This window comes from Nannobrachium achirus (genome assembly GCF_963921795.1).
Source record: "Nannobrachium achirus genome assembly, chromosome: 6".
In the NCBI taxonomy this organism is placed as follows: Eukaryota; Metazoa; Chordata; class Actinopteri; order Myctophiformes; family Myctophidae; genus Nannobrachium; species Nannobrachium achirus.
This window is the reverse complement of record NC_137815.1, coordinates 34,019,695-34,039,642: the sequence shown is the minus strand read 5'-3', so window position 1 is coordinate 34,039,642 and position 19,948 is coordinate 34,019,695. Positions and strand designations below refer to the sequence as shown.

The following is a 19,948-nucleotide window of genomic DNA, read 5'->3' as shown; positions in this document are numbered from 1 at the left end:
TAGCGAATGTCTGTCCGTCCATCTGACCATCTTCATGCTGACATCACTGATACTACAGTTTCGCGGCCATGGTAACTGTCTGTCTGCATGCTACTCTGACGTGATAGTACTGACATCACAGACTGGCCTGGACACGGAACACCATGTATATGGGCATAAAGATCTGCCCAACGGGCACTCCAACATGGAACACCATATATGGGCATAAAGATCTGCCCAACGGGCACTCCAACATGGAACACCATATATGGGCATAAAGATCTGCCCAACGGGCACTCCAACATTACTTCTGAGACTCCTAGTACATTCAATCCCTTAGATACTGTGCACACGTGCATAGTGCATACCCCCCAGGCACAGGACTAGTATATATATATACATATATATAAAACAGATCTGCTATCTGGTTGCCGTATTGTACTACATTCTCCTAAAGAAATTGCAATCATAAATCATTTGTAACTGGGTCAGAGACAGGTTAAAGCCACACTCAGACAATTCTTTTATTCATTTCTTCATCCAGGTCAGATCAGTGGGACAGATCAAGATAACCCAAACGATAAATTAGGTTATGCAAGTTACTTTGGCAAGCTGTTTCAGTAAAAAGAACATGATTAGAAGCTATATACCCAATCAGTCTGGGCATATTATTACAGTTTATGTACAAGTGTGAGACATCAACTACAATGGTCTAAAAACTGACATGATAAAAAGGAAAAATAAATTGCACAATATATTGTTCCATTGCATGGAACAATGTATTGCATTTAAACACAAAATTAAAAATGTAATGTCAACTTAGATTTGTGTTCTCTTAAGCTGGGCATGTTGCTGTTTTTCTAGCACATCAAAGCAAACATGAATGAGATGGGCTCTATTATGATCCAGGTCTTATGCCTTATGCCTTAACTTCTTTGCTTTTTTTTTTTTTACTATTTTGAAAAACATTTTTAAATACTTCAAATGCTGATTTACATCTGCATGTTGTGAGCTTGCAGATCAGCTATTTGAAATATTAAAAAAATATGTATATATAGTAAAAAAGGCAAAGAAGTTAAGGCATAAGGCATAAGACCTGGATCATAATAGAGCCCTATGTCTGCCAACAATTACAAGATTTCCCAAAGTACAAGAACTTCCAGTTGAAATGAGTCAATTCCTGTCATTTGAACACACACAGGTTCATTATTATAGCAACACGATGCTGCAGTGTCTGAATATTATCTTCAATTAAAATTTAATGACACCAATAACCTAATGGAATCTGATAGATTATACAGTCTGATCTGATAAAAGTGCTTTTCCAGGCACCAATCTTAATCAAGTTGCACCATGGTGATAAGCATGGAATGTCTAGAATTTACAACGTAGCATAACCTGATAACGTACACAATTAAAACACCAACAGTAAAATTCACATAAAGACCCATTCAACGCTTCACAAATTGGGTTCCACGCATTTTTCCAGTTTTGTTCGAAAAGTTACCTATTAAGTAGCAGGCCATAGATCACCTTTAGACAATAGTTTGTTTTAAATGTTCCATCTTGTAATGTAAGCTCTTAAAACCAGATATTTGTGTCGTCGGTCTCAAAATAGCCATCAACAAAGAAATGGGGCTGGGCCCTCTATTAGGCTAGGCTGGACAGAAAGGCAGGTTCAGCAGGTTACTGGATGAGAGTCAATGCATAGTAAACACCATTCAAGTCATATCCTCAACTTGTTATTGCAAATAACTCCACATGGAAAATAAAAACATAGAATATCAACTTGGCACTGTTTGGTGGTTCTTTAAATAAAATAATGACATTCAACCGTTCAAAAATCTTTGGTATTGATCAAATATATCTGATACCATAACAAGGCTATTAAAAAGAATAACCCCTAAAACTGATGTCTTCTCTAATTATCCAACTCCATACAAAAGCTGAGATCCATAGAACCAAGACTTTTAGCTGCTGTCAACAACATTGAATGAGAGAGGGGATGACATAGTGGAGGAGTCAGGAATGATTTAGCCTTTGAAATGGTAGTTAAATGTCATAGTAGTGCTTATAGCTCTAGGCCAGATGGGGAAATAAAATAACTTATATTTTCTTTACCCTGGGTATTGTTAAAAAGATGTCTCTTACATGGTTAACTGTGTGTGTTGGCCTTAGGGTGGCTTTCTAATTTTGAGGGGAAGGTTTACAATTTCAAAAACAATCTAATAAAGCAATAATATTTTACCTGGCTCCCAAGAATCTCTGAAATGGATATGTTGATACATATATTCAATGGCAGTCAATGATTCAACACTTGGAAAAATAATCCCTTTTTGGCACAGTACGATGTTTATCTGACACCATATATTTCACTTTGACTACGTATAGGTCAATTGAGGTCTTTTCTATTGAGAATCACATTTCTATTTGCTGGTCTTCAGCTTGCTCCAGTGCCTCTTATTTCCATGGCCCGTTTGTAAGCCGTTGTTACGATCTCACAGTCTGTGAGCGAAAAAGCACTGTCAGACGCTCCAGACTGGTAGCAGCTCCAGGGTCTTTGGTCCTCTTGGATGTCCAGGAGGTTGTCAGCTGACACACATCCCCTCATGTTGCCCTTGACGGACAGTTCCATCTGAACTGGAAGCTCCACTCGGTCAGGGAGATCCAGCTGATCAAAGGATTCTGAAGAGAGAATGCTGTCTTCACTTATAGCCCCGCTTGGCCTTGCCCTGATGACCCCATGTGGCAGGGAAGTTGCCAACTGGTCAAGAGACCCAAACGCCTGCAGGACACCTGAGGAGTACTTCCCATTGCGCTTCAGAATGCCTTTTCTACGGATTGGTGCAGAGGGACACTCACGAGCATGTGGTATCAGGGCAGAGTCACTGCCGCTTTGAGAGGAGGAGTAGCCCGACTCCTGTTCCGTTGGCTTCTTTAGGATACCCTTGCGAGGCAGCGACGCAGCTGACGGGGGATCCATCGGTTCAGACACGGCAAATATGCCCTGTGGCTCTGCTACGGCCACAGGAGCTTCACTGATTGCCTTCTGTTTCAGACTGCCACGTCTCTTCAGGATGCCCTTAGAGGGCCTGGCGTCGCTGCCTCCTTCCTGCACAGCCTGGGAGACGTTGTTCTCCTTTCGCGACCTCCGCAGCGAACGCTGCCGCACGATGTCGCCTCCAGCTCCCTGTGAGCGCAGCAAGCAGCGCATTTTGGAGCCGTTCTCCAGCAAAGGCCTGGATGTTCGGCGCAGCCATCCGGCAATGCTGGCAAGTCCACCAGGCTGTTGCGGCGTTGCTGTAGCTGTACTGGTCTGATCTACAGCCATGGCCTTACCCTCAGACAGTAAGGGCTGCTCGTAGCCCCAGTTGAGCCACCAGTGTCCTGCTATCTCCTCCACTGTAGCTCTGCGTTCCGGATTCACCATCAGCATCCAGCGAATGAGCCCACATGCATCTGAGAAAGAACAGATTCAAACATTTGATCATTGACCAGGAAGGGCAGTGGTGTAAAGTAACTAAGTACATTTACTTAAGTACAATTTTTAGGTATTTTTACTTTACTGGAGTAGTTCCAATCTTCAATACTTTCACTTCTACTCCACTTCATAATATCAGAGGCAAATATTGTAGTTTTACTCCACTACAATTATTTGGAACTTTTAGTTACTTGTTACTTTGTAGATTTAGATTATTATTACAAACCACTTCAGCCCCATCTACATTTTGGGCCTTTTGAAAATAGCCGATCTACAACCTCACAATGCTTTGCATTGCGACGCATTGTGAGCTTGTAGATCGTCCATTTTCAAAAGGTTTTTATACATTTGAACTTTCTACTTTTGGTACTTTAAAGTACACTTTGATAACAAAACCTTTGTACTTTTACTCAAGTAAATTTTGAGTTCCGGATTTTTACTTGTTATCGAGTGATTCTACATTGCAATACTGATACTTTTACTTAAGTAAAACATTTGAGTATTTCTTCCACCACTGAGGAAGGGGGAGTTAGAGGTTCAGTGTCATGCTGAAGTACATTTAGACACAAAGCCAGGAGAGCCAGGGCTCGAACCGGGAACCGTCTAGTTTCCAGGCAGCCACTCCTCCTAGTCCTGAGCCACTGCTGTCCGCAAGACTCACCTGAGGGGTGGGTAGGTTTGCGGTAGTTTCCAGTGCTTATCTGCTGGACCAAGGTGTTGTGGCTGTTCCCATCAAACGGCATGGCACCATGAACCAGGCTATAGAGCAGTACACCAAGAGACCAAGTGTCCACCTCTGGCCCTCTGTAAGGCCGTCCGTTGACAATCTCTGGAGAAGCATACAGCGGACTGCCACAGAAGGTCTGAAGGTACTCATCGCCATGGTAAAGATTTGACAAGCCAAAATCTGCAATCTGTTGGAAACAAAAGTATATTTAATTCCCAAAATAGTTTATTTAATATGCAACGTTTCAATCAAAATCAAATGGATTTATACACGTAAAATAAACCTTTTATGGGTGCACTAAAGGAGAGTTGTGAGCCATCCTTCATAAATTCTTCTGTACTTCAGTTCTCAGCTCAAACTTCTCCATCAGTGTCAAATTAATTTAAATTATGTCTATCTGTGCCACATTCATGGGAACTAATGTCTAATTGCATATTAAATCAGTAACATGTTTGTGCCATGAGATTTAGTCTGGATCTCAACATTATGTCTGCTGTCACTCTCTTTCCTGTGACCTTCTATACTCCTATAACAAATCAAATCTGCTATGACGAATCTAAAAGAACACACGTGTCCTTTATCCATACCTTTATATTGCCATTGGCATCCAATAAAATATTCTCCAGCTTCAGATCCCGGTGCACTATCCCATTCTAAGAGAAAGAAAGAGTTATGGAGGTTATTTTCCGTTGTTTTTTATTTTCATTTTATTTTAACATCATTAAGCCATCACTTTGCATGATAAAGTAGGAGCAGAGCAAAACACAGAGGAAGGTTAGCCATTCATGGTTGGATAAAATTCTGCTCCAGCAGGATAATTTGCTGGTATGTCAGATATGCTCCATTGTCCTCTACTCTGCAGGGGGGCATGCCTTTGACGGGAACAGGAATTTGAATTAAAGTTCAACTTCCAAAAATGCAGGTCAACCACTCCCGGCCGTTGCCAACAGTCCGGGTAGCAACGGGCACTTCTTTGTATGTCACGTCATTAACGTTAACTCTGTTTTCATTCTTTAACTTACAACCCATTCATTGAACAATCAGTGTTTTTGAATACACATACAGTATCTAAGGACATTTGTAATGTATTTCCAATATGATTTAAAATGTTGTAATGAGAACATGAAATAAAAAGACATACTGAACTTAGCGCTCTCTTTGACAGGGCAATTCAGCCTGTAAACAATGCCCTGTAGCGTGGCCAACTCAACAGCTAGCTTTATAATATTACACAGTGTACACTGTGTACAGTAGACCTTATTAGTGTGTGTGTGTGTGTGTGTGTGTGTGTGTGTGTGTGTGTGTGTGTGTGTGTGTGTGTGTGTGTGTGTGTTGGCCAGCCTGTCTGTTCCCTTGTACCCTCATTAGCGTTTGAGTTTGTGTGTTTGTGAGAGATGAGACCATTGGCCTTTAGCCCCGACGCTGGCTCTCCATAGATAAACGGTTCATTTCACCCTGCATAGTTCTTACAGCCACCCTGTTTCACAACAGCAGGGTGATAATGAATAATGCATTATGTAACTCTGGGGGTGCCAGTGTCCCTGTTCCAATCAGATGAGCAGAAGAGTGCGCCAAGCTCTGCTGCATCACGTTTGACTTTGACATCATGAGTGGAATTTGATGATCTTTTTATTTTTCATGGCTTGTACATTTTATTGGATGTTGAGTTTCCGTGCGTGGTGCATCATAAAAATGTTTGAACCTTGGCTTGAAAGAATGCTTTACCTCACTGGTTTTCAACTTTGGGTCCAGGGACCTTCTAAGGGGATTTCAACAAGAACCAAATGGACCCTTAAATTAACACTGAGAATTTTACAGTGAAGATTGGGGTCCCAGAGATTTAATGGGGAGAAAGAAAAATGGGGGTCCGTGGCATATGATGCATATCGTTGTTGTCGGGTGGAAATGTCCAAAACCGTTTATTTTGTATCATTTTAAAAGTGATTTAATACAGTGAAAATAGCAGATCTACCAGCACACAACACCAGATCTGCTATTTTCACTGGTCTTGTGAGACGAGGTTTCTGCCCGACAGTGTCCATTTCAAACTTGGGAACGGTGTAATTAAAAAAGGTTAAGAATCACTGCTTTAGCCTACCTGATGGCAGTAATGCACAGCTGAAACTACTTGTCTGAAGAAGTGTCTGGCCTCCCGTTCGGAGATCTTCTGCTTGTCACAGATGTAGTCGTACAGGTCTCCCCGGCAGGCGTATTCCATCACGATCACAATCTTATCTTTGTTCTCAAACACTGCAACACATATTTAATTGTACCAGTTAACTTCCAAGTCAAATCAGTCTACATGGTCATAGTGAACAATATTTGGACACAGAGAAGAATAGATAAACATATCTTCTTACTGTGATGTTGGTGCTGGACTATTACAGACACTTACAATCTGTTTTTATATGGTGAACTTTCAAATAGATTCCAGTGGTCTAGTTCAGTGGTTTTCATCTCAAGGTCCATTAATTATTTGGCATTTGAGCCACGGACAACCATTTGATGAGATTTAGCCTCTAAGACCCCAAAAAAGATAACAGGCATCAACATAAATTAAAAAATCTACATTCTCTAATTGTCTAGCCTTCTTGTAAATTAAAGGTGATACACCATGAAACTTTTCCTATTTTAAAACCTTTTTTTGGGGTCCCACTAGCACCTTCTATCCTCACAAAGTCCCATTTCTGACCATTGTGTCTTTCTCTGGTTTTGGGAAGGCGGAGGTTAAAAGCATCCCACGGGTTTTCAAAACAGGGGGGGGGGGGGGCAGTTCAGGCCAAAGGTGGTACTGCAGCTGAAAATGCTCTGAGAGCCATTCAAAAATGAGAGAGGCTCTTTGGGACATAAACAATATGACATAAATACTTTTTAAATGCATGGTGTATGGTGGAGTAAAATTATTTAACTTTTGAGAGGGTAAAATTAAACCAAATGGACCCATAAGGATCCATTTGGTTTCATTTTACACTCTTAAGAGTTAAAGATCTATAAGGGTCTGTTTGGTTACCAACTCTGTTTTAATATGGTGAATTTTCAAATAGATTCCAGTGATCTAGTCCATTGGGCAGAGGATCAACAAAATTCTTGTGTACACACAGACAGAATGCAAGAAGATGACCTTGTGGGTGTGCATGTGAGGCACTGAAAGGCACAGGACATGTACATTATATCCTGCAGTAGTGAGGAGGGGGCGTATGTATGGCAGGGTATCGCTGATTATGTAACCTAGCATGGGTCCTCAAAACAAAGACTTGCGTGATCAACCTCTGAACGACCCCACCAAGCAGTGGGTCAATTTGGTCACGTTTCACTCGTCCTGAAGCAAACTGAAGCAGTGCACTGAAGCTCCACTGCATACAAGATTTTGAATGCTGTACCTACCTTCATATATGGTGATGATGTAAGGGTGGCTGAGTGACGACATGATCTCAATTTCTCTGCGGATATGAACGAGATCCTGTTCGTCCTTTATCTTGTCTTTTCTGATGGACTTAATGGCAACCTAAGAGGAAAAAAACAACTTTGATGAACTTTTTGAAGAAACATGTTCTTGCATTATATAAAAATAAAATAAAAAAATAAATAGAGGAAGACTTGGCTAATTTTAGTCAAGTCAAATATTTGAGGTATGGGTTATTGGCAGGTCTACTCAATTGTTTCCCAACTAAATATTGAATATGATAAGATCACCAGCTGGTTGACGACCAACAGAAAGGGAAAGGGGTTGGTCCAGTTCACAATGGTTTCATAGTAAATTTGCTCTATCCAAACGCCACAGTTTGTCCTGTAGCAAGAGGGACGATTATGATTGGCAGGGAACTTCAGTTACTCATAATTAGACACGTGAACATGTGGTGTGTGTGTGTGTGTGTGTGTGTGTGTGGGGGGGGTCTTGAAGCAGACAAAATCCGTTGTCTCTGGTGTGACATCATTGAGGCCCACAGTCCCCACAGCCAGTGTCAATTTGAATACCATGCATACAATTATACACACGTTTTCATACATTTTTATGTGTAGAGTAGGTTCTATAATTCGTTTTCCAGTTCATAGAGTTTATTATGATCCCCATTAGCTGGTGCATAACAGCTAATCTTAATGGGGTCCACACAGCACACAATCAAAATGCCTGAATCTTGTAAGCTGTGTTTTTTGAAACCTGGACACCTTAAGTTCTTGTTCCCTGAGTGCGTCAAAAAACTTTCCCTAAGGGCCCGTTCACAATGAGCCGAACCCGGGGCCGAGGATCCCCGACAAGATTTCGGGAGGACCCCCCGGGAAAATCGTTTGGTCGGCCCCGGAATCGGTCTTGGGCTTGAACAGTACCCCGACACGATCGGATTATGTTAATTAGCTTTTTTATGACCTCGGGACTCGTCGGGAGCACTCACGATAATATCAAAAAAGCTTGATATTGTCGGGTCATCGGGTAGGAATCCTTTACAGTTATTGTCGTCTGAATGAGCTCACGGGATTGCTTCAGATTATATGAAGCCAGCTCCTCCCTTTTTAGGCTGCGCAGAGTGTAGGCTATTCGGTCACCTCACAATAGAACAGCCTACACTTTTATTATTATTATTAGCCTACTTACTTTTTACTTTAGCCTACTCGCTCCCTAAAATGTTGTAATCACTTGTTCAAAAACGTTATAGCCTATAGCGTTCTTTTTTCTTCTTCTGCGCAGTCATTTGGCGACAAGGCAGTGCATTCTATCGCCTCACGAAAGCCTTTCCCCATATAGGCTATATATAATATATTTTTTATATTTATAAAAGATAATATTAATCACCATTTGAAACGCCTGTTTCAAATAAGCGCACGGTTCAAGCGCCTGGGCCGTTATTTCTTATTTGCAATTAATATTATCCTTATTATGTTTTATATAAGAGCCCGGGCTATTATTTGTTTGGTTGTTTGGTATTATTTGCTATTTATTCAACTTAACTGGTCATTTATGTTGCATGGCAGTGGTGCGCTGAAAACAGCAAATCTACAAGCTCACAGCAGTGCTGTGACAGCACGTTGCAAGTGCAACGCACCGCACTCACTGTGCGTCGCTAGGGTCATATGTTGCATGCGCTGAAAACAGCAAATCTACAAGCTCACAGCCCTGTGGACAGACACTTCTAAAAATGTATATGCTGCCCAGCCCAGCCCAGTCAGACGTGCGTCGGGGAACAGATTGCCAAAGGACTCCAAAAAAAAGAGAGAGGAGTCTGCTGCTCTCTGCCACTGCTGGATCAGAATAACTCATTACCTGTTGCTGCCTCTTTTTATCCAGTCCGCATTTTGAAGAAGTAATCCATTATTTTGAGGTGCAAGGGGAATGTAGAAGGCTCAATACTATAATGGTTTAATGTCAGGAATGGATAGTGGAGTGGTCATGTCAGCGAGTCAGAACACCGCAGCTGCAGGACTTCTGCGCTAATTGGGTCGTTGGCTCGTTGACTACAGACCTAGATGTGTGTGTGTGTGTGTGTGTGTGTGTGTGTGTGTGTGTGTGATTGTGTGTGTGTGTGTGTGTGTGTGTGTGTGTGTGTGTGTGTGTGTGTGTGTGTGTGGAAAGGGAGAGGACGCGTCGTTCATGTTCAAGTTCAAACTCTCACGCAACATGTCGCTTTGATGTCATGCAGAATGTAATGCGCAATTTCCTATTGATCAGATACACACCTGAAAGTATTCACGCTGATTAACAGTTAATTTGAGCAGTGATGGTAAAAGTAGGCCTAATCAGTGAGAATGCTTTCAGGTGAGCCTTTCTCCGTGCTCAAAGGCCAAGTAAAAAAAAAAAAGAGAGAGAGATTAATAAACTTGAACTCTGTCGGTCCACCGCCTCATCCAAGCCTTCAACCAACTGTCCAAAAAGGAAAATGGACATGTATGGTTCATTTAGTTCCATTACACTGTCAGGGTATTGCATATCACCTAAAACCGGATTAATTCTTCAAAATGTGGACTACATCACATCACAGATGCAGCACTCAAGGTAATTAAATGTCAGACCAAACCTCACCGTTGTGACTCCGACCAAGCCAAATATATTAGCCTATCTTATATAAATATAATAACGATATTATATATCCCCACGTGTGGGGAAAGGCTTTTTTGAGAGGTGGTAGAATAGGGTGGTTGGGCCCATTAAATATAAAAAAAAAACTCTTTAAGAGGCTGCGCAAACAAAGAAAAGGAAAAAAAAGCAAAGGGGCAAATACACGTTATAGCCTACACAGTAGGTCTATATGTAGGCTGGTAACGTGTCCGTTGGCTTCACGCTGGTCGCAACGACTTCACTTTTAGCGTTTCTTGGTTATAGACCTATTCATTCTTTATTTTTTTATTCTATTGGTCGGCAATGTGCGAGCCCATGGCACCATCCGCGACCCCACGTTGGGTCGGGACACATAGTTTGAGAACCGCTGCCACTTTCTCAATCCGTGGAGGCTGGAGCCTTGTTTCTTTATTCAATCAACTGCCAGAAAAAATAAAAGTGAGTGAAGAAAGAGAGAGAGAGAAAAACACTCTTGATTTTATCCCTCTTGAGGGGGCGGAATTTTCATCTAGTCGCGTCTCTCATGGCACCCCCCCCCCCCCCCCGAGATCGTGGGTGGCTAGAATCGCGAGACGTCGGTCTCATTTGTAATGGTCTGAGATATTTCACTTGGCACAGCGGGATATACCGGGCCCGATCGCAAGACAGAGGATCGCTGTCGTTTGAAATGAACACCGATAAACCCCCGGGCACGACATCTGATCCTACCCAACATCGCGTTTCGTGTGTGAGGCTCTTAAGGAAGGAAGCTGAGAGGTGTCATCAGGCTACAGATGGCGAACCTGGGGTGTTTCTCACAATCAGGACCCTCAGTACAGACGTGGTTAAGAGATAACAAGTTACTTTATGTACAGCATTGTCAGCCCAGACGCTACACTACAAGTGACCTCCAATGAGTCATAGTCTGAGCCTTCCGGGTGCATATCTTTCCTGTCAGCACAATATACCATGAATGCCTCCTGTCCCGATTCTGGGAAATAAGGCCTGTTCCTCAAAACTTTTACTCATGCTCAGGATGAGTGAGGCCACAGTGACACCACTATGATGGGTGTGTCAAGTTTTTCACAGGGTGGAATCTCCCCTAGAAATCCAGTCACTCCGAAAATCTATAATACTTGCGAGTAGAACTAGTCAAACAATTGGATTACTCTAGCCAGAATGGCTTTGACACTTTTTCTAATGCTTGCGAGTACTAGTCAAACAATTGGATTAAGCTAGTGGTTCCCAAACGTTTTAGCTTGTGACCCAAAGAGACCCGGGACCCAAACAGCAGATCTACAAGCTGACAAAGCGACGTGGGGGAGGAGGTGGAATAGAAGAACCATCCCGAGAATGGCAGGGGAGAAAAATACGTTTTTAATTCATGAAACAAAACAAAAAAAGATCTTTGGGAATGTTTTTTGAAAATACTTTTTAATTAAAAAACAGGAAACAATAAACAAATGGACCCATAAAAATCTGTCTGCGACCCACAAATAGATCCCGACCCGGTGTTTGGGAACCAGTGCTCTAGCCTGCCCAAATTGGCTTTGCTTCTCTTCTTGATACGTGTTCTAATCAGGATGTCTGGACTGATCAATGACGCTGACTGTATCTGACGTCATGACATGACAGACACACACGAAAAGTGTGTCAAACTACCTGCCACCCTCCATCAAGACATTATGTAATCAAACTCAGAGAGACAATAGGTTCAACAGAACTTGTAGTGTTATAGCTCCTGTAAGACGAAGCTCGCCTTTGTGCCATGGGTCAATCGTTTCAAATTGCACACATTCACCCCCTAATGTTGAGAGGAAGGAGGCATATGGATTACAGAGAACAAAAGCATCTTAATATTGTATGTCTCCATTCTATATTATTGGTATCCCAGGTTCCCACTCCATTTTACTGATGTAATTACAAAACTTTTCCATAAGGTTTTGCCAGATTTTCCACAATCGTATTTCTGCAATTATATATTGCAAATGTTGTGGTAGGATAATGGGAGAAATGAATTGGCTTGCCTCATGTTCCCTGCCATTAGTGTGGTTGCTGTAGGCAACCAGACTATTGTTCTTCTCCATTTGTATTTCACCTCAAGTAAACTTTTCTGTAACCCCAAAAGTCCATTGAGTTCAGTGGACGTTTTCTGTCAGACAGGTAATCTAAATTTATGTAATATAAATGGTAAGAAGGAATTCATCAGAACAGTACAATTCATTTCCCCAGCGGATTCCTGGCAACTCGCGTCTTGCAATTTCCCAGAATTACACCTTTCTAGTTCCTCCTATTGCCAGCTGGCATTCATAAACACGGTTGCAATGTTGATATTGCCTTCCGACTTCATTTGCATAAACCACTTGTTAAGACTAGCTAGCTTTTGAAAAAGTTATGAACATCGAGGGTAGGTCCAGGTGGCACAGGGTTGAAGTTCCTGCCTACCGCCATGGAGACAAGGGTTCAATTACTCCACAGTGAATTGGCTTTGTCCATGGGTGCAGTCGGCATTTGCAACATAATTTATTAATGCCAGTCAGCTATTTAAAGAGGCATAAAGAATTATATGGCAGGGAACAAGAGACAAATAATGACCCTATCTGTTGCCCATTAGACTATAGTTAAAAGACAAGACAAGTGACACAATTAGGTCTATTCTTTATGACTATGATTATGTGTTGAAGAATGAAAGCACATTGTTGTAACATGTTCTAATTTGTTTTGGTCAAAGAAATAAATTCAAAGTACAGCTAGGGGTACTCAGTCCTCAGAATCCCAGTAACGTAATTACACACATAATAAGGTTAGATAGTAAAAAAAAGAAGGAAAAAAATCCCCCTCCTCTCCAGGTGTGTCACATTTATCATTTAATCTGTGGATTGAAACTGTAGTTTTGGCTGTTAAAATTGACTACATGACTGTTCCCCTTCAAGTCACCTCTTTTCCTATTTTCTGTTACTTTTCCAAATAAATAACGTACGATTGTCTAAAACTTTTCCAGGCTTGGAAAATGCAATTCCAAATTCCATTACTTAGTTTTCCAGTATGTTCGTGTACATGGGAACCCTAATATTAGCCATGTTCTCTTTAACAAACATTAAATCTGCTATCTACTGTATAATTGACAATCAAATTCATACAAAACATTTAGACGCAGGCTTGTTAAGGAGAATACAGATTTGCGATTGTGAAATTGTACTTTTTACTCTTCGACTTATGAAAGCATGCCATCCATGTCACAGATGATCTCATTCCCGGGAGAGGCATGCAGACAAGGCAGAACATGCATCACAAGACTGTCATTATACATTTCATAAGGGGAACTCAAAACTGCTACTTCCTTCCTTGAGCGTGTTAATCCGCCAGCCCATTACCAGCATCACCTAATACCAGCTAACCCACACTGAAGTTATTTATAAAGGTGTGTCTCCTTAAACTGGTGGTTTTCAACCTTTTTGGGCTGTGACCCTCCAAAACTATTAAAAAGGTCTTAAAAGTCCTTAAATTGTCACTTCACTGTCATCTGGGGACCCATGTGGGGAGTTGGGGACCCCAACCAACAGGTCGAGAAACCACTGCCTTAACCCATTGTTTAAACTTAAAAGACTACACAGAACATCATGATGAACAGTGCTTCGAGTTTAAGAAGCAGGTTTGCAGGTTATCCATTGATTAACAAACAGTCACATTTGTTTACCACCTCCTGGCTTCTTCAAGGCATTCCCTCAATGACCTCCCTGCCATTGTCCACTCTATTTTGGGTACCTCCCTTAACCCTTAAGGCAAGGGCCGGGATTCCGGGAATGCAACCTAAAAAGAGTAATTGCCATTTCCTCCACTTCCTAGTGGCAAACATTCCATCATCTGGGTCACATATCAGACCTCATTGTCACGTCTACTGTGACAGAAATTAAAACAGTTTTTAGAAAGTGTACTTTCACTTTGCTTTTACCTAGTCTTTAGAGATTATAAGGATAGATTTCTATCCATTTATTTTCAAAAGTCCAGACCACAAAGTCAGAATATGACTGTAGTTGTGTCCATTTAAATAACTTGTTTATCCAGTTGTTCTAATCTAAGAGATATCTGTGCAAATTTTGACACTTGCTTTGGCAACGTAAACATCTTTCCTCATGCCAATAAAGCTCCTTTGATTTGAATTAGCCCTAGTTTTTTTTACCTTTTTGATTGATTGAAGAATTTATTAGCAGTTTGCAATAGAAAAAAGTACAGTTTCATGACAGCACAAATTACTGGTACAAGGTCAACTAAAAGGAGATCCTAGAAAGCCTTACGGCTTATTTACACAGGAACCACACTTTATGTATCTCATATAACATTGAAAGACAGACGGATAGAACATAGTACGTTATCTAGGATAACATCAATTTCAAAAGCTGAAAGAGCGTAACATCATTTACAAAAGCATACCAATTTTGAAGGAGGCTAGGGATTTGCTCTCCTTTAAGGCTTGCGGAAGGGCGTTCCACTTGTTGGTGGTATAGCAGGAGAACGAATTAGAGCCTTGTTTAGTGTTAAATCTACATTGAACATGATTAGTGGAGCTGCCTTTGGTGTTGTGATCGTGAACATCCTTGACCTTTAGAAAGTAGTTTGTCAGGTACATGGGTATCTTGGAGGTGTAGTGTATCTTGTACACCAGGCCCATTGCAAGATGCTGTACTCTGTCAGCTACTTTGAGCCACTGCACGCTTTCGTAGTGATGATCGGTAAGGTGGGCCCAAGGAGGAAGACCAAGCACAACCCTAATTAGTTTGTTCTGGGCTGTTTGGAGCTTTAACTTTAAGGCAGCTGGGGCATCGCAATACCAAACAAGGATTCCCTAATCAATGAGGGGCCCAATAAGAGCACCTCCTAGGGTCTTTCGAGATTTAATATTGATCAGCGGGGCAACCCTTTGCAAGAAACAAATTTGTTGGTTGACTTTATTGATTACCTTGGTAGTCATGTTTTCACTGGATAGGTTAGCCTCCAGGATGAAACCCAGGTAGCAGATGTGTTTTTTTTTCTTGCTATCACAGTGTCACCTACTTTAATTGTGAAGTTCTCAACTTTGCTGAGTTTCTGACTAGATCCAAAGAGGATACATTCAGTTTTACCTAGGTGAATTGAGAGTCTGTTGTCATTGATATGTTATAAACAGTTTGCAAATAGTAGGCTACACTAAACAGTGTTCAAACCTTAACAAATGTATAGTAGACCTAACTGTAGCACAAAAGATTTTAGTTGCCATAACAGGCAATGTGTTACTGTTGTCCAGTCTTCCAATGTCTGACATTGTTCCTTGATTGTGAGAGGTTATGGGTCACCATAAATAGCCTACTTCTGTGAAAACAAAATAGCCTACTGTATTTTCATATAGGCCTACAGTCTCATAGCCTAGGCTACTTTGTCCCCAAATAGGTTATCATTCCCAAATGAATAGGCTATAGGCCTAAAGTTCAACTATAAATAAGCACAAACAACAGATAAACTGAGTACAAAGGGAACTCAATGCAAACAATAACAACTTTCTTGTGGTGTCTATCCTTTTAGTTTTGACCTTGTACCAGTGAACTGTACTGTCCTGTATCTTTTCCTATGCAAACTTCTATTAAAGTATTCAATCAATCAATGATAAGCCTTCACATAGGCTAATTAATAATTGACCCGTTGATGTAGCCCAAGTGCCCAACACATTACAAAGGCATTAAATGAAAAATAATTCAAAGTAAAAGTGAAAGCTTACCATTCTGCCAGATCTTTCCTTGGCTTTCTTCACTTTTCCATACGTTCCCTTTCCGAGCGTCTCCAGAAACTCGTACCTGTGTTTCAGGTTGTGCTTGTGGTGGTGTCTCTTCACGGCTTGCTTTTTCACAGACATCATAATGTTGTGTTTCGTCAGATGAACGTTTTCCGCGGCGGGTAAAACCTCCCGAACACAACTCGAATCGTCCATTCTAATACTATTCTAGTAACACTTTTTTCTTTTGGATCAAATATCTCCGTGAACGAAAGTCAACTGTGGTCAAACCACATTCCTTGTTGAGTCTCGGCTCGGATCCTGTCTTGTGTTTGTTTGGTCCAGATGTCTAGAATAACGAGAGCCTCGCAATGTTGTTGTTGTGTGCCACAAAACGTGCGAGCTTAAAATAAAAAACAAATAGTACAAAATAAACTATGAGTCCAAACACATCGATGTTTAAAGTCCTTTTGTTTGCGTTCATGTGTTGGTCCACACTTCCCCAGCCGCTGACATTACCTTCACTGTTCACTCTCAACACAGCGAGCGTGCAACACACCAATCGTTCACGCCAAAATAGTAGAGGGGCGTCATTTAAGCCTGGCTCATACTTTACTTCGTCGTATGACTGTGTCGCGTGTCGAAAATAGCCGAGTTCAGGATGCACGCAGGCGTGAACTCAATCGGCTATTTTCGGCAGCACCAACAGTAAAATTGGAGGAACGCCTCATTTATCAATGTTTATTGTTTACACAATTCAATACAATTCAATTCAAATGACCTTTATTGGCATGAGAAGACATACGTTTACATTGCCAAAAAAAGCACATGTAGGCCTACATTACATTGTCAAAAAAAGCTGTTGAAAAGGGGAATTGGAGGGGTGCCGTACATCATTGTGCACAGAGCTTTGTCCCATTGTGTCATTACTCATAAATACTCATTATATATAGACTATTAGTCTATATATTAAAGGTAGCACCTCGAGGCCTGTGCAGTACAGTAGGTCTAGAGGTCACTCAATGGTTTGTAGACAGTCCTTAGGGTGAAAAAGATGAACTTATAATTTCAGTAAGATCAGCTTTTGTGTGTAAAGGCACTTAGAGGAAAACAAGTACATTACTGATATTGTATTGGAATAGTCTACATACAGTAGGTCAACTTTTTTTTGTTTTTTTTTGCACTGTATGCCGCGGCTTTTGCAGCATTTAACTTTAACAACTAGAACTGCACTCTGTCGAGGTGCCAACTTGCTCCTTGTGGACTAGTAGGCCATGTATGGCATAGACATATAAAGGTAGACGCCTCCTCCGGCTCTGGGGCGTTGGCAAAAGAGGACGCATTGCATACCGGTATATCGCTATATTGCAAAGAGGACTGGCAAGCTTCCTGAATTCTGAAAGACGCTTCCTTGTGCATCACAGAATGGGATGCTCGGTAGACCAATCAGATGCAGTAGTTCCCACTCCCTCGTTCCCACTGCAGGGGGCAGAGTGCCTTCCAACAGTTCCACAGTTATGCACTTCCGCCAGTCCTGTTTTACCAGTCGTGCCAATGAACTGCAGCGGCGGATGAGGCATCTAGCTTTTTATATCTGTGACGTATGGCCTACTTGTGCGCCAGCAGAGCGCGCCATGAGGTGCGCTCACCACTGGCATCACCACTGGCGATTGGGCTTAAACACACACAGCTATACTTACCTACTTACATACTGTACATACGCAGCCGAACGCAGTACTTGCGTGCTCTGCTGGCGCAAGTAATTCAATTAGGCCTATATGTTGTAGCCTATTAACTAGCATAAGCTTATATGTAATTAATGTGAGCACTGAGCAAAATCCTGAATGCTATGGACAATATTCAGGTGCCCACTCGTTCAGGTGCTCAGTTGTCCAGGTGCCCAGTTGTCCAGGTGCCCAGTTGTCCAGGTGCCCACATGTCCCTATTGATCAGATGGTTTTGGTGCCCACTTCACCTGTTTTTACCATCCTGCATTATGAGATCTAGGCTAGCTAGCAGGCAGAGGCAGGCACTGATTGATTGATTGATTGATTGATTGATTGATTGATTGATTGATTGCTTGAAGAGTTTTTTTTTTTGCAGTTTGCAATAGAAAAAAAGTACAATTTCATGACAGCACAAATCACTGGTACAAGGTCAACTAAAAGGAGATCTAGTAAGCTTTGCGGCTTATTTACACAGGAACAACTACCACTACCACTAGCTACCACTCCACTTCATCTACTTCTACATGTAGATCTAACCTATGCATAAATGTTTGAAGGCTTTGGTTCACACAAGACTGTAAACTAAATAGGCCTATACGTTTGTTCAGTTAGCCAACTAGTAAAGTTGGAAGCAAGGATCAGTAATTTCAGTCATGAATGAATGTCATGACAAATTATCGCCACTAGAGTACAGTATGTAGTCATTGCTTAGGCCTACAGCTGTGTTTTGAACCATTCTCTGCCCTTGCCCAAATGTCCATTAGATTGCAGAAGTTTTATCAATATTTATCAATATTCAACATTGATTAATAATAATTATGGCGATGATGACGATGAAGATGGTGATTATAATGTACAAAATATACAATGTATTATTTTTTGTTGTTTATATTAATTTGGTTGTTCTGTTAGAAACAAACTTCATGTAGGCTATAATCACGACTGCCCACTTGTGGTACAGCTACAGTAAAGGTAGCCTAAAGGGCGGGGGAAAAAAGGCTAAAAACCATACAGGTTTTTAGATGTGATTTCTTTCTTCTTTTTTTTTTTTTTATAAAAATGTAATCTTTGTTGTGTTGAACAACCTTAATTCATTAACTAGATTTCTAAAATGAGGATTGGTTATAGTCCTAAATAACAGTCATCATATCAAAACAGATATTATTCGGATGTTGTGTATTAACAGAACCCTGATCCCCACAACACAATCTCAATGCATTGTAAAAGGCTCAGCCACCAGACTGCTTCAATATTAGCATGTTGATTTAAGGGAACTGAGAGTGAATTATGTGCATGTGTCACCCACATGCAGTGAGTTTATTTAGTGCGTGTGTCTGAAAATGTATGAGAGAGAGAGAGAGAGAGAGAGAGAGAGAGAGAGAGAGAGAGTGTGTGTGTGTGTGTGTGTGTGTGTGTGTGTGTGTGTGTGTGTGTGTGTGTGTGTGTGTGTGTGTGTGTGTGTGTGTGTGTGTGTGTGTGTCTGTGTCTGTGTGAGAGAGAGAGAGAGAGAGAGAGAGAGAGCTGCAGTTATATTATTTCTCATGGGCCGGCAATAAAGACCCTTTGAATTTAATTGATTGATTGATTGATTGATTGATTGATTGATATTAGAGGTTCGCATAGGAAAAGCACAGCACAGGACATTAGCCTACAGTCAGATTCAGATAGGTCTAGCTAGGCTACTAACCAAGAAAGCACAATGGCGTGTTTACATATACCGTCCTTTTGTAAATTGAAATTGAGAGACAGTGAACTCTCATTGAACTGGGTGGACATATGGGGAGTTTTCTACTTCATACATCGGCAGTCGGCATCATTTGAGTTTTAGAGACAGTCTTCATATTAATGTTTATTATATTTAAAAAGTGTCTTTTGGCCACTAAATTATGTTATTTGAGATAGATTGAACTGCCTGGTTAAACTCTTAAACTGGCATGATGAGTTGATCTGTGTGTTGTTACAACTTACTTAAGTTGTCCTGCTAGTGCTACTTTTCTTCATTACACCTGCCAACAGTTTAGCCTTTCAAAAAAAATCCACCGGTTCCAATTGAAAGGCTCGTCAATAATGTCACTGTGTCGACTGTCGAGTCACTGTGTGACAACAAGACAAAACCATGTGCACCAAAATATAAACATACAAAACACGATGCACCTCTCGATTCTGCCTACGCATCCCAGAATGCATTGCGCCACACTGACCCAGCCCTCTCCCCTCCCAACTATTCTCTTGTCGACTTAACTTTTTGCACTGATTTGATAGC

At 41.3% G+C, this 19,948-nt stretch overlaps 1 protein-coding gene across 1 annotated transcript; it reads right to left on the bottom strand.

The window, feature by feature from the left end:
* Positions 1 to 478: 478 nt before the first annotated feature.
* Positions 479 to 16,482, bottom strand: nuak2 (NUAK family, SNF1-like kinase, 2). Its single transcript, XM_080728932.1, has 6 exons — positions 15,965 to 16,482; positions 7,572 to 7,692; positions 6,286 to 6,437; positions 4,775 to 4,840; positions 4,122 to 4,374; positions 479 to 3,438 (listed from the first exon to the last, which is right to left on the bottom strand). The coding sequence occupies exons 1-6, from the start codon at positions 16,172 to 16,174 to the stop codon at positions 2,420 to 2,422; spliced, it is 1,821 nt and encodes a 606-aa protein (XP_080585058.1). The 5' UTR covers positions 16,175 to 16,482; the 3' UTR covers positions 479 to 2,419.
* Positions 16,483 to 19,948: the final 3,466 nt, after the last annotated feature.